The 14385-nt window shown below is 36.5% G+C and overlaps 1 protein-coding gene across 1 annotated transcript in view; it reads right to left on the bottom strand.

Annotated features, from left to right (window-relative positions):
- Nucleotides 1-14385, bottom strand: part of INSC (INSC spindle orientation adaptor protein) — a 120016-nt gene that overhangs the window by 18470 nt on the left and 87161 nt on the right. The window contains 2 exon segments of the mRNA XM_048949301.1: nt 3022-3200; nt 4455-4626. Of these exon segments, the coding sequence (XP_048805258.1) occupies nt 3022-3200; nt 4455-4626 (351 nt within the window).

Below are 14385 nucleotides of genomic sequence, written 5' to 3'. Positions count from 1 at the left end.
ATTTAAACATCTAAACTTCTTGACTTTCAAATAATATCTGTCTCTGCTCACTTTTTGACCCTGCAGTCATCCATGCAAGGGAAAAAATGTTAAGAGATTCCAACCTTAACTGAGAGAGAAGATCTCAGCTTCAGAGCCTGCAGCATCTCCCAAATGCCAAGGAAAATGGAAAGAATTTAGGAGAGGGAAGAAAAAGAGAGCAAACACAAAGCAGTAACTATATCGATTTTCATCTTCTAGCTTAAAGCTTTTCGCCACTTAAAACTTTTTCAAAAAATAACTCACTGACTTTAGACCTAGAAGTAAGCACTTTAAAATCAATGTGTTCACTGCACGTTAATTCTTTGTCTGCTTGAATAACAGAAGATCAGAAGATGTTAGATTTTACCTCCACAGCTTCACAGGTGAGGTGAGAATACTAGCAACACTGAGGAGACAAGTGGGAATGCAGAGAGAAAAAAAAAAATTATTATACATAAATATGCCTTGCACAAACACACATATTTCATATTTTTCTATGTAGAGGTGGTTAAAATGAAAGGGGCCCTAAATGACAAGGATTTTTGTTAGAACCATTCTTCTGACAATGCTTTCTCTCCATTAAGATATCTGATATTATATATATATACACACACACATTAAACACATATGTGTTACATGAACATAAGCAGGAATCTGTCTGAAAGATGTGCCTTTAAAATGCAAACCTGCTATGCAGGGGAAAAAAGAAAAAAAAGCATTCACATTAAGAAAAATAACAGAGGACACCCTTGTATTCATTTTGACAGAAAACTAGAGGTTAAGCTGTCTGGAAATTAAGGCTTCATCTGACATCTCTTGTGCAAAGTATTCTGTTATAAAATTAAGCAATTCCACTGTAATACTTCTGGTTACAGAAACAATGCCTGCTGCTATTACATGGTCAATTATTATGTTGTCATTAAGTCCAGCAATGCGATTTTTGGTTTCTAACCTCATCTAAGCTAACACTATCTGGAAAGTGAAAGAGGGAGTCAGTTTTCAGACAGTGAAAGCAGGAAGTTTATCATTTGCATAAAACAGCTTCTCAGAAATCAAAAGACAAAACATTTCTAGAGGAGCACAAGCAGAAAACTACTTTCTGCAGGCAACAAAGAATGCATTTGACATTCAGCTCCTGAGTGAAATGCTATCCATGCTACCGTGGAGGCTGTCAACTAATCAGTGCTAGTTGTCTTTAGAAAGGCTGTATGGAAAGCCATCCTGTGACTTTCTGATGATAGAAAATGGCACAGATGAAAACGAAAAGACTAACTTTTCCCTACTTGCGTACGATGTTTTATTTTAAGCTCTATGTGAGAAATGGGGCTCTAAGTTTCATGTGCTCCTTTATCACATTTTATCATTATTAGATTGTATTTTGCTGTATTTTCTATGAATGCTCTTTCTTTGTTCTTTCACGGCTTCAACAGTTAGTATAGTTTAATTCTGCTGTATTTATTTCAGCAGACTGGATGATCTGATCATTCAGAATGGACATTTGCCCATAAAAGCGTAATCCATAGTGGTAGCGCATTGCAAAATAAATTTTTGAATAAAGAATTTCCCAGCCCAATTAACTTTATGTCCTTAGGTGAATGTACAGCAGATGAGACAATATATACGAAAAAGGTACTATGTACATAAACAGAATTAAAGTATCCCTATCAAAAGTCAAAACAGCAATTTAGAATACCCTTTGAAAACAAATGTACTGTTATTTTTCTCCCTAGCCAAGTCTCTGTTATCCCCACTGCAACAACTAGCCAGAGAAAATTAAAATGCAAGGTATTCCTTAGAGCTAAGATAATTGACAGAATCTGCCCTTTAATAGAACACTAAAACAACTGTGCTTTTGAAAGGTGAACAATCCACTCAAACACATATTTGTTCAGGACTTGGAAGGAATAATTCTCCAAAGGCTGTTGCCTTATCAGATCTGCTTGACCAGTAATGCCAACAGCTCTTAAAATCAAGCAGAGCAGCACTCAAGTTCCACCTGAGCAGCCAGTGCTCAGTAATGGAGCAACCCACCATATCACAGGTCCATCACTGCAGAAATAAGTAGGAGTCAGCTCAGGAACTTACTGTGACAAACCACAGATGCCATCACAACTTTTTTATCTACTTTTTTATTCCAGGAAGGAATGGAAGGTGTTGCTGGAGATGAAATCACTAGCCATTCCAAAGTTTTCTCTTAATCTAGATAGATAATAAGATGTCTTGTAACCGACAAATCTTCAGAAGACCTCTAACTCATCTGTCACCTAATAAAGTCATAAACATTTCTTTAGATGTCTGCCTTCCTAATTTGAAGAAAGGGCTCACCACGGAGCAGATTGCCATCTCACTCAGAACAAAGGTGAAGGCATAATGAAATAAGGAATTCAAATTGTGAGAATATAGGAAGAACAAAGACAGAAAGTCAAGAAGAATTATATATATGAATTAACAGTATAAAGCCATGACTAGAACCACACCACAACTGAGGTCTTTTTTGCACCAATACAGCAGCACAGGAAGGACAGTGACTAGGACTTGATCCAAAGCCCACCAATGTCAATGGGCTGAGGATCAGATTCTTATTTGGCTCTTGGAGCTAATTCATCGATGAACTTAAAATAGTTTATATAGGCCTTAATATATCTATATATTTTAACGGTGTCAGATCTTTGTCCAGCCAAGTCTTGAAATCTCTCTTCAAAGAGAGATTCCACAACCTCTCTAGTTCACTGTGTCAGTGCTTGACCAGCTTCACAGTGGAAAAAAATAAATCCCCGTATCTTACAAATATGGGAAGTGGCTTTTTTTCCCCATAAAACCACATTCAGACTTTAGAATGCAAAAGAATAGACACAGATAAGAAAAAGCCACATATTAGGATGAACAAAAGTGAAGATAGGAAATCAAATTAGGTTTGCCTACATCAAGACAGACAAGGTGCTGAAGCCAGCTGATTTTTGCATAAATGTGCTCATAGTATCTTGCTGAGAAGTCACTCACCTGATCTCGGGAATATGGAGTATCCACTATGTGTTTGTCTGAACACGCTGCTAGAAGAATCTTCATAGCATTTAGCTGAAGCAACATTTCACAAGCCATAGTATCAAAGAAAGTAATATTGGCAAGAGCTGCTGAAGCCAGCAGGAAAACTTCACCAGATGAGGCTTCTTGGCACAGTTCTAGGAATGCAGAGAATAAATTGAATAAAAATCATCCTCTCGCTGCAAAAACACATTTGTTTCAAAGCAGTATTTAACTGTCTGCAGTTTGCATTAGTAATCCTTAGCCAGGTTTGTAATGCTCAAAACAGAAGCAGAAACAAAACAAAATAAAAAAATAATCTTAAGTTGGAAATTATATACTACGTCACATTTTGAGGGTGCTTTATAAACATTAATAACATTAGGCATCTTCGTTTGTGCTTCTGAACACTAAAAGCAATTGTTTCCTGAGCATTCATCTAAGTAATGAGAGTATCTACCTAGTATATCATTCTACAAAGAATATTCCACTAAATGTTGTTCAACACCTTGATATAAATGAGATGAAATACTACAGGCAGAAGGCTGACAGCAATTGATCCATAAGAGAATATTTCCCCCATATATCCTGCTCTTTAGAACAAACTGCATACATTTTGCCCATCTCTAAGCCTATTACTTTGTAGTCATCCTGCGTATTTTCCATTTTCGATAAGAAGTGCTGAATTCATGGTTATCTTTTAATTCCTTGCACACATATATTCTAAGTAAGATCTGAATCACCTGGCAATAACACTCCAGACTGTTTTAAAAATTAAACATATTACAGTAATTCGATTACTGAGCTATAAATATTGAAAGGACACTGGTGTGTGATTATTGAAACAGCTCTCCCAAAGTTACACATGGTTTATTTTTAATGCTCACATTTCCTGAGCAGAGTTTATATTACTAAAATTGAAGTGAAACTGGAGCACTGACAATCAGAGAAGTTCTTCTCCTGCTAATCCCTTCTAGATGGCTTATTAAGGTTGTACTTTGCCTATGGTGCATTGCAATAACTGCTAAATACATCTAAAGTCTGCTCAGATGCCTCTAGCAGTCTACTTACAGCAAATATAGAAAACACAACAGCCGTAAAGGAACAATTAGAAAAGTCCCTTTTAGAGACAAATATGAGACAGGAAGATCCTTGGCTCAGTTCATTTGGAGGTTCTAATGGTAGTATAGCACGTGGATATTATTTTCATAAATATGCATACATTTTACTCAAAAATGGACAGGAGTTAAAACTATTATGTAAGTGCAGAATGCCCAGCTTCAGAATTAAAAAATGGCCGAGTTCCTTAATCTAGAAAGCAGAGAATAGCAAACATTCTTTACAGAATGCTGTTAATGGCAGATCCCAGCCTTAAGCTGTAATTTTAACTGGAAAGACTCAGAAGAACTTACTAACAAGCGCTGTTACAATTTCTTCCATATTTTCCAGAAAGCTGCTGAGATGTTGAGTGAATGTGAGATGTGGAGATGTGATCTGTGCAATTACTGCCGCTGCTTCTGCATGAGTGGCTTCTGAATGGGTGTTATCAGTAAGAATGTCAGCCAGGCACAGTATTCCATCGACCTATGGAAAAACAATAGGTATAGGTTGGAAATACTCCAATAAATATTTTTGCAAACACAGAGGGGTTTTACAGTCTTCTTTTCTGGGCTGTGGATTAACTACTCAGTTTATTTTGAATGACTTAAATTTGGTGGCATTTATGACATAAGAAGTTTCAATTCAGAAAATAAACTGAATTCAGCACAAAAATTTGCTGACCAACAAAAAGCCTTTTGTTTACTTCTCCTGTAATCACAGCATGGTTTGGGTCAGAAGAGACCTTTAAGACCATCTAGATCCAGCCCCCTGCTATAGGCATGGACACCTCCCTCTTGACCAAGCTGCTCAAAGCCCCATCCAGCCTGGCCTTGAATGTCTCCAGGGAGGAGGTTGCTCAGCTTCCCCGGGCAACCCATTCCAATGTCTCACCACCCTCACAGTAAAGAATTTCTTCCTAATATCTAGTCTAAATCTTCCCTATTTTCCCTCATTCTGCTGACATTATTTTTGTCAAAAGAAAAAATACTATTCTCTGACAGAAGTCTCAATAAAGCACTCCTCCAAAAATAAGCCCTGATAAGCATATGTTAACTGCTGCTCTTCTCAGACTTGTTTAAAATCTTTTGAATGTATCCCATCGAGAGAGTTGAGCTCAAGTGTGCAAAAAGACATACATACATGGGCAGATTTTTTGCCAAATACTTTCTGAACATGTTGCAGGTTCAGAAAGTACCACTACAGACAGATCCATAAACCATGACAGATGAGTATGTGTGGGTTTTGCATTAGAGCTAGGTCCATTTATCCTTTGTTTATTCAGAAGAGGAACAGAAACATGGTTGAAAGATACATAGATTTATGCTTTTAGAATGTCTGATGTGTTCTAAATTCATTGTTTATGCAGATTAGCTGAGTACATCACATATGCACACACTGCTCTGAATTACTGGAGATTCACTGACACAATGAAAGGGTGGACCAGAATGGAGCCAACAAGATGCTTAAACTACACAGATGTGTTACTTGTTAACATTTGAAGCCAGCAAAGGAAGGTCCTCTGTGTACAAGGAGATAATCTAAGAACTTACAAAGTAACAGGATTTTGCTTCTACCCCACTTTTACATGTTCCTGAATCATACATCATACTATTCAAGCATGTGTAAAGGGAACAAATAGAGCATGAATGAGAGAATCACAGAATTACAGGGGTTGGAAGGGACCTCTTGAGATCATCGAGTCCATCCCAAAAGATGCACGTAATGTCAAATCCACAGAAATTCACCAACGAAAATCTTTATATGGATGAACTATTGGGACAGTTTACAAACTTCATTGAGTATCTGTTTTAAAAACTGATCTTTTTACTTATTTGATGTTCTGAAAGAGCATGGAGTCAGTTGCCTTATAAGCTACTTGGACTTCATAGATACCAGGAGAAATTATCAAGAACTTATCTCTGAAATACACTTTAACAGTCAAACAAAACAAAAAACTCATAAAGCATCTTACACATATTCTGACTTCATTCTCTGTCTATTCAAAGCTTCCTCAAAACATACATCTTAAGCCTTATTTTCTCCACAAAGTATATTTAGTAAATTTCCAACTCACGTTTTTATTATATATTAATATATAATGTTGTATCCTGCAATGAGCATGAATTAAACTATTTTTTAAGCACAAACAACTAATATCAATTAATATATTTTACAAGAAAAGATCTCAGATTGGTGGGAGCAAAAATCACCCTGTGGAAGATCTCACTGGGATGCACTTTTTAATAGGCAGTTGACTATATCATTGGAACTCTAAAACAGATAAATAAAAAAGAAATCTATTTTTTCTTGTAGATTACAAATGGTTTTCAGTAGAGAACCTGAAGCACTGGCAAGAAGAGGAAGAATAAATTTTCGACATTAAACTTTTCCTTGACAAGCTTTCAACATTAATCTACCTATAGCAAAATATTTCCTCCTAGTTATGGCAGAATTCTACAGTTTGAAACAGCAGATTCACATCATTCTCCTGGCTTCACAGTATATTAATAGATCTCACTGTCAAGAATTAATATATGTCCTCACAAGATGATTCAGTAGCCAATGTGTGCTAGACAATATCATATGCAAAAACACCCAATTTTGTCACCTTGAAACTTCCCCAGGTCACACCTTGTCTGGGGCCTGAAGGATACTAACAACAGCAGTCAGTATGAAAATTTAAAGAGATTCCAAGGCAATAAAAAAGTATATCTATTTCAGAAGAAGCTACTTATAAGATTTGGTAACAGGATAGAGCACTACTTAGCCCCAAATTTACTGGTTGAAATTCACTTGGCCAACTTTTTTCAGTGACTTCAGCAAAATGACCTTGGAGTAGTTTGATGCTATTTGAGAACAAGTACTGGCTTCTGAAAGAAGTACAAGCACAGGGGTGGATTTTTCCAACAGCACTGATTGCTTATATATACACTACAAAACACAAGCCACCAAGAAAACAAGGTCTGTATTCAACTTTTAAATTACATATCTGATTTTTTATATTTACTAAGTAATTGTGTTTGGAAGTGGGAAGTTGCTTAATTGTAAATATAAGTGGATTTATTATTTTCTTAATAATAAATAAAGAAGTTATTTCTTAAATCCATAAAAGCCAGCACTGGTTAAGTTTCCTCCTTTCAATTCAAAATATTATAAAAAAAAACTTACAAATTCTGCCTAAAATACATTCTGTACCCTTTTGGCTCCCACCTTAACTACAGAAGTTAAAATAAAATAATTCTGCCCTAGCAGGCAACCCCATTTATAAGTGTCTAGCAATAAATTTTAAAATGACAGGGGAACAATCTAATAAAAGCACTTTAACATCCAAAAAGAAATTGCTGCTCAAAGCATTTTTATAATTAGCTTTCACACTGAAAGGAACTTTGGATGACTGCCCTGTTTTCCTTTTAATTTTGGTGGAGTAATCAGCTAAATGTCAAATCTGTTCATCACCCTGGCAATACAAAAGGACCAGTTAGCCAGATAACGCAAACAAATGAATTCCATGAATGCAATAAGATGCTGTGGAGACCCTGCATTTGAGGAATGGTGTTCAGTAAATGCTTGATCACTAAAGTTTCAAAATTGATAAATGGAAAAATGCCAGGAACTTACATCCTTATAAGCATTGCTCTGTTACATAAACTTCATCCAAGTGACAAAAATAAATACTTGACCACTTTACTGCATAGATAAAGTCTTTTGAAAGGAAATCATTTATTTTCTCTGCAACAGGAATGAATTCTAGGGCAGCCCTCTTCCTTCTTAGGAAGCACACCTGTTCCTTCTCCTGAAAATTAAGTAAAGCTAGACATCTGTAAACATGCTTGAACTGTCTTGAGTTAAATGTTGGCAATTCATAAAAATATCAATACAGAACTTGCAATGAATTGCATTATTGGCTTTCCAGTTTGAAATATTACACTCAAGACAAGTCTTAACTCTCTGCTTTCCACAGTGAGGCAGAAACTGTGATCAGATGTTCTGCAAAGTGCTCTGCAGATAAAAACTGCCTTTGCTCCACTGAGAAATACGCTGATTTATACCAGATGAAGTTATATTCACCTATTTTTAAAGTGTGATGATATATCAGTAGAGTGATGCCATTAAAATGTCCAGAAATGTGATTTCAAGTAATCAAGGCTACTGCAGAAATTCCAAGGCAACAGCATTGAGCAATGAAGAAAACACAAAGGATTTTTGTAATGATTGTTGTACAGGGGCCATGGGACCTTACAAATATAAGCCCTTCTTTCATAGTCAACAGAATAGTACAGAGCTGAGTAAAGGCTGAATGGTTACCAACTCAGAACCATTAAAACTGGCAGTTGTCTTAGTTATGCATTTAAAGTGACTTTGAGTGGGTTCATGGCAACTTCAACTAATATTATGAAACTTCCATCCTTCAGAAAGGTATTTGCTCTTCCTGGTGCTTAACGATCAGGGGTCAATGTGAAGATGATCCGATCTATACAGGAAGTATGATTAGATGCATTTAAAAAAACAAGAGTTTAGCATTTCAGCCTGAGGTTTGCATTAAAATAGCAATGCCTAAGCAGCAACTGTGCAGCCATGTTATAGGAAGAAATCAATTGCAAAGATTAAATGAGTTCCTTCTTCTGGGCTATAGAAGAGTGAATATGATAAATCTTATACACACTTTTATCTCCTTTAAGCCCAGGAAAAGCAATCACCCCACAGTGAATGTACTATGGCATTTGGAGATGATCTAATCTTGCTGCACATAAGAAACTGGAGCTAAAAGAAAGCAAATCTTTTGTGTGGAAAGGATGGACAGCATCAGTAAGGCAACACCCAGACATCTTTGTCTCCATTTTAAGAATGAGGGAACAAATGGCTTTGAAGTCCCTCAAGTCTGAGGATCAATACGCATGGTTAGGGACTAAATAATACTTTTAAAGTATTATTTTGGTATCTTTTTAAAAAAGAAACTACGCTACTATTAGCCTAGCAGTTCATATCTGCCCAGTGCCATAAATCACAGTTTACATTGCTTCAAACTACCAGCTGCCACCCAAAGATACATCCAACTTTCCCAGTCTACTTCCTCCTATGCCTTCAGTTCTGTAGGATAGCTGCTGAGTGGCTACAAAGTGCAGAGGAAGAGACTGAGAAGGAATTCACTCTCAGTTATGTAGATGTCATCTACAGTACAGATCCTTCTACTCAATATTGACGTTTATACGTGTTGAATTAGTATATCCTGAGAAAGCAGAGGAGAAACCACCGTGCATAAATTACTGCAGTGACATGAAAAAGAAAGGGGTTTGTAATAGTCTTAGTACTCAGCATTTGTTAAATTATTTCTTCTGCTCTGTAAGAGCAGCTGGAAGAATCACAATAATGACTTATCTGAAATCTCAGGAGTATACAAGAATAGGGGAGAACTATTTCTGTTTACATAAGATAGAGATGAAATTCTGTAAGCTCCATGACATGTGACAGAAGCCAAGTATCTCATCATTTTCTTGCCCTGCATTTTGGTGGGTTGGATATGCTGGCTTGTTTTAAAGTTGCAAGAATCTATTCCTATTTGTAGGAATTTCTTGATATCTGCTTCATAAATTCCAGAAAGCATAAGTTTGCTTCTTTTAAATAATGGATAAGGCTTTATGTATTATACTTTGGGGTCTGAATTTCATTAAAATGAAGCAACACAGGCACAAAAAGAACTCAGCAAGAAGATGAGAGGAAGTGTCATGAGTTATACAATAATGCTGAACAAGATTCTGGGACCTGAAGTCTGAATGAGGGAAGGACCGTATGTAAGTAGTGTTAACATAGCCCTCATTTTTATTTACCCTGGGGGATCACAGTCTGAGTAGGAAAAACAAAAAACCACAAAAACAAAAAAACATCTTATTCCTATAACCAAACAGGGGCTCCGGGGTTTTGCATAGCAAGGCACTCCAGAAAATGAGATATGCTCACTGAAAAAAACATGCTCGGACCATCTAGTTTTAAATAAATAATGTCACAGACACTGCATATGAGGACATATTCTCAAACACCCGGTGTCTGGCATTTAAAAACAAGAATGCTCTTTCAACACATTTGATTACATTGCATTGCTTATTTTTGGCGACACTGTGCATTTCATTTTTTAAGAAGTGTTTGTTAGTGCACCTCTTCATGAGCAAAAAAGCAAACCACACGCAAGCCATGTTTTTTAGAGGACCCTCTTCATCTATTACAATAATGAGGAAGTGCTGCTATCCAAAAAATGCAGCACGGAGGTCACAGCCAGAGAATCTGTCATTATCAAAGAATCTAACTCTCCACTGTGTCTTTTTTCTCTCAGCAAAGAGGTCCTGACAGTATTTCTGCTAGAAATGTAGACATGTCTAAGCCCAAATTTTAAATCTTAACATGATATGCTTAGACATTAGACATTAATAAAATAATTACTGCTGTAACTTCACATACTTCTTCCATCAGACTAACATTCTTAGACAGGTCAGTAGAATACAGTACCAAGAAGTCAGAAAGAAACATAAACCTATCCTGTGCTCGGGGATGACAATGAAAAGCCATGGCAGAGAGCAGAGACCTGTATTAGACTGGGCAGAAAGTAAATGGGAAACTACAAGGTGCTTCTTTCTTTACTGCTAATTTAAATATGAGATTCTGCAAATTCATTCAGAAACAGAGACCCTTATGCAAACAATTTTCCCTGCAAGTATCCCTCACTTCAAGGATGTCTCTAAATTTAGCCTAAGAAATATCTAATCTCCACAGGATACAAGGTCTCTACACTTTTTGAATCACATGTACACTGATTAAGTACACCGTAGCTATAAGACACTTACCTAATAGAATGCACTAAATATATACAGCAGCCTGTTAAAAATCAAAAACATCTAAATACATGTAACTTCCATAAAGGACTGTGCTTTATTCACATTGCCATCTCTAAAACTACTTACTGTTTTTAAGAGGTATCAAGCATTAATAAAATTGTTTGCAACATTCATTACTTCACGATGGCTGTTCAAATTTCTTAATAAATTAATTTAAATAAATTAGCTCCAGAACTGACCTTGTATGTGCAAGATTTTCATTGGCAGAGAAATTTTACAGGCAAGTTATAGAGCTTTATGATAGCCATTTATAATGAAAACACTCTCAGCACTTTAGCTATAAAACTTCTAGTGAGCAACTCAATAAGAGTCCATTCGTGTTGTAATAACAACAGAGGAAATTGCTATATTTATTTGAAAAAGAATTAAAGAAAAAGAATCTAAAAAAGTAGCAGTTTTCATCTGGTGAAAATTGATGGAACTTTCCTGGCTGCAGCAGACTCAAACTATGTCATCCTGAGATATCTCTCTGGACAGGAAAATCTTTTGGGTCTCCTACAAATACTGATTTATTTCTATGGCAGCAGTGTCAATAAAGAAATTTAAGAATTGCTTTAAGTATAAGAAATTTGGGTTTAGGATCAGCTGTTTGCATGGAATCTTTATTAGCAGTCAGAGGTCTACAATGAACCATTAGATGAAATGATCTCAGCATTTTTCTCTCCATTAGCATCTCCCAGCACAGTCAAATATAGCTGCTGTATTGATTCTGTAATAGAAGAAACAGGGGCAATCTTGAGGGGCTGACAAACTTGAATCTTTTTACCACCAGAATGTTGATTTCTCTCCTATCAGGTCTCAACATAAAGGAGCATATTATCAAGGAGAGCAAACATAATTAAAGCTAAGCTAGTATCTGAGTGCTGCACTGAAGAACACAGAAACACACAAATTTTGTTAGATTTCCAATGGAGATTATGTTTTGAGCAAGCAAAGATGAATACAATGGAACACTTGGACATTGGGACAGTCCCAATCTGCATTCAAAATCATATTTGCAAGTCAGGCTTATTTTAATAGCTCATTATCACATCTTTCTCTGTGCAAAGAGAGAAGTGCCTGCCCCTCCAACAACAGGAAGGGTGGGTATGGCATAAAGTAGTGCCAGGGAAGACTCAGACTGGATACAAGGAAGTTCTTTGCCTCAGGGTAGTCAAACTCTCTGACAGGCTTCCAAATGAGGTGCATCAGGAGCATTCAGGAGGCATTTGGATAATGCACTCAACATGCCGGAACTTTTTAGTTGGGCTTAATTGATCAGGTAGTTAAACTCTGTGTTCCTTATGGAACTGAACTATTCTATTAGAAAACCACGACAGAACTTGAAATTGAATTACTGAGTGAGCAGAGTCCAGGTCCAATAGGCTAGGACATTCTTAAGTTATTTTGGATGGAAATGTTTTGTTAAGGCAAAAAGAAAAAGGAAAAAAAGTCAACTTAGATTTCATCAAAGAAGCTAAAAGTATGTTGTTGAAGAAAGCCCAAAACACTGCCTTGATTCTGCCACCCAGTCACTGTCTGCTTGGGGCCTTTTTGTTTGTTTGATTGATTTTAATAATCCCTAAGCTGTGAGCCAGTATGATCAGTGTTAGGATAATACTCACAAGAGGTGTTGTGACAGTGGGAACCTATAATTTAGCAAGTAGTAAATATTACAACCCCTAATAGCACTCAAGCTTTACTTCCCATAGGCAGTAAAAACTGATTCCACATTTCAAACTAACCTAATCCTTCACATCTGTAAAGTACAAATCTGAGCTAAAAACTGCATGTGAACAGGCTTCATCCTGCCATCTCGCAGTCTGCAAGTAGCACAAGAAAAACTGCTGCAGCACTGACAACATTGTGAGGCATCTAAAGGAGAAGCCAGAAATGGGTGACAACTGGAAAAAAGGGCATATAAGCATGTCATTCTGACACTGAGGCTAATCAATACTGTGTCCAAAGAGCATAACGTGATCAAAGTATACCTAACTTCTACAAGTAGTTCAAACTGTGCTAAAAATTGAAGGTATGCTGCAACATTCTCCCCACATCTTTCTCACTCCCGGGAAAGCATCACAATATGGCTGAGCTAGCACTGTAAGTAAAAGTGACTGCTACGGGAGCACCAGCACAAAAAAATTGTGTTATATCAATTTCACTGTTTTTACTAGAGGTGAATTTAGCATACTTTGTGTGTACAGTCTTTGACTGTGTCTGATGGAGACAGAAAGCAACAGAAAGCAAGACTCCATATAAACGATGTACGGCATGGAAAGTCAACAAGGGTCTTGGTGGGGAAAAAATTATATATGTCAGTGCAAATATTTTTTATAAATAGCCTCCAAAAATAAATCTTGCACATCTTGTTATTGTTTATCCCCATATTGGAAGCATTCAAACAAATATTTCAGGCCACTATTTCTTATATATTCTCTATTGACCTTTACTTATAACTCACTTCAGAAGAAAGGATGACTAAAAGTCATTCAAAAATTTTGGCTTAGTCAAATCCACGGTGTACTAAGGACCGCTGTTGATCTCACTATATTATGCTACAGGCTTAGTTCCATACTGAATAGTATTCCTTGTAATTCAAGCACATTAATCCTCTAACAGCCAGAAGTCTGACTGTTCCCTAATGAAGTAAGTGATAAAACTCCTTCCAGAGGAACAAGACTTAATTGAACTAAAAATTGTTCCTCATGTCACGTAGTCCAAAATTTTACTGTGTCTTAACATTTCCAAGTAATCTCAGATTGTATGAACACCTGGAGATATTCTGTTCACAGTGTCTGCTATGAATTTGTTTAATAACGTAGCCAACAGTTATTACACAAAATAATTAGAGCTTTATTTTCTAAATATTTATGAAATGGTCACTTTTTTGCAAAGGACTCCGTGAATGCGTGTGTGCGTGAAATACTTAGCATCACAGATTCTTGGTACCCAACTGTTCTTTTTCCTACAGCCTAAGTCAAATACCAATAGCATTAGTTACCATACAGTTCCACTACAAAACAATTTCTGTATTGTCAATAGCAAAGACAGCAACAACACTGATGAAGAATTTAATTAAATGATTTCTCTCCTCACCTAAGATTTCTTTCTGAAAAACTATGGGCATGAGTTTGTCACAGCAACATGAATTTTGTTAACTGAAAGCAAAATCTATTAAATCCCAAAAGTTCAGGTGGTATGTACAAGATGTACCACAGTTTAATGGACAAATTGACATTTATGGCTTAGATCCTTGGTTGTCTTACTGAAGAACACCATTAACCAGCATTAAAATACAAAAGTCATTACAAACCAAGGTGAACAGACACAGCAAACACAAGACAGTACCTGTGCCAAGCAGGGAGGTTTTTTAAGG

This window comes from Lagopus muta, chromosome 6 (genome assembly GCF_023343835.1).
Source record: "Lagopus muta isolate bLagMut1 chromosome 6, bLagMut1 primary, whole genome shotgun sequence".
Classification (NCBI taxonomy): Eukaryota; Metazoa; Chordata; class Aves; order Galliformes; family Phasianidae; genus Lagopus; species Lagopus muta.
This window is presented reverse-complemented; position numbering and strand designations above follow the sequence as displayed.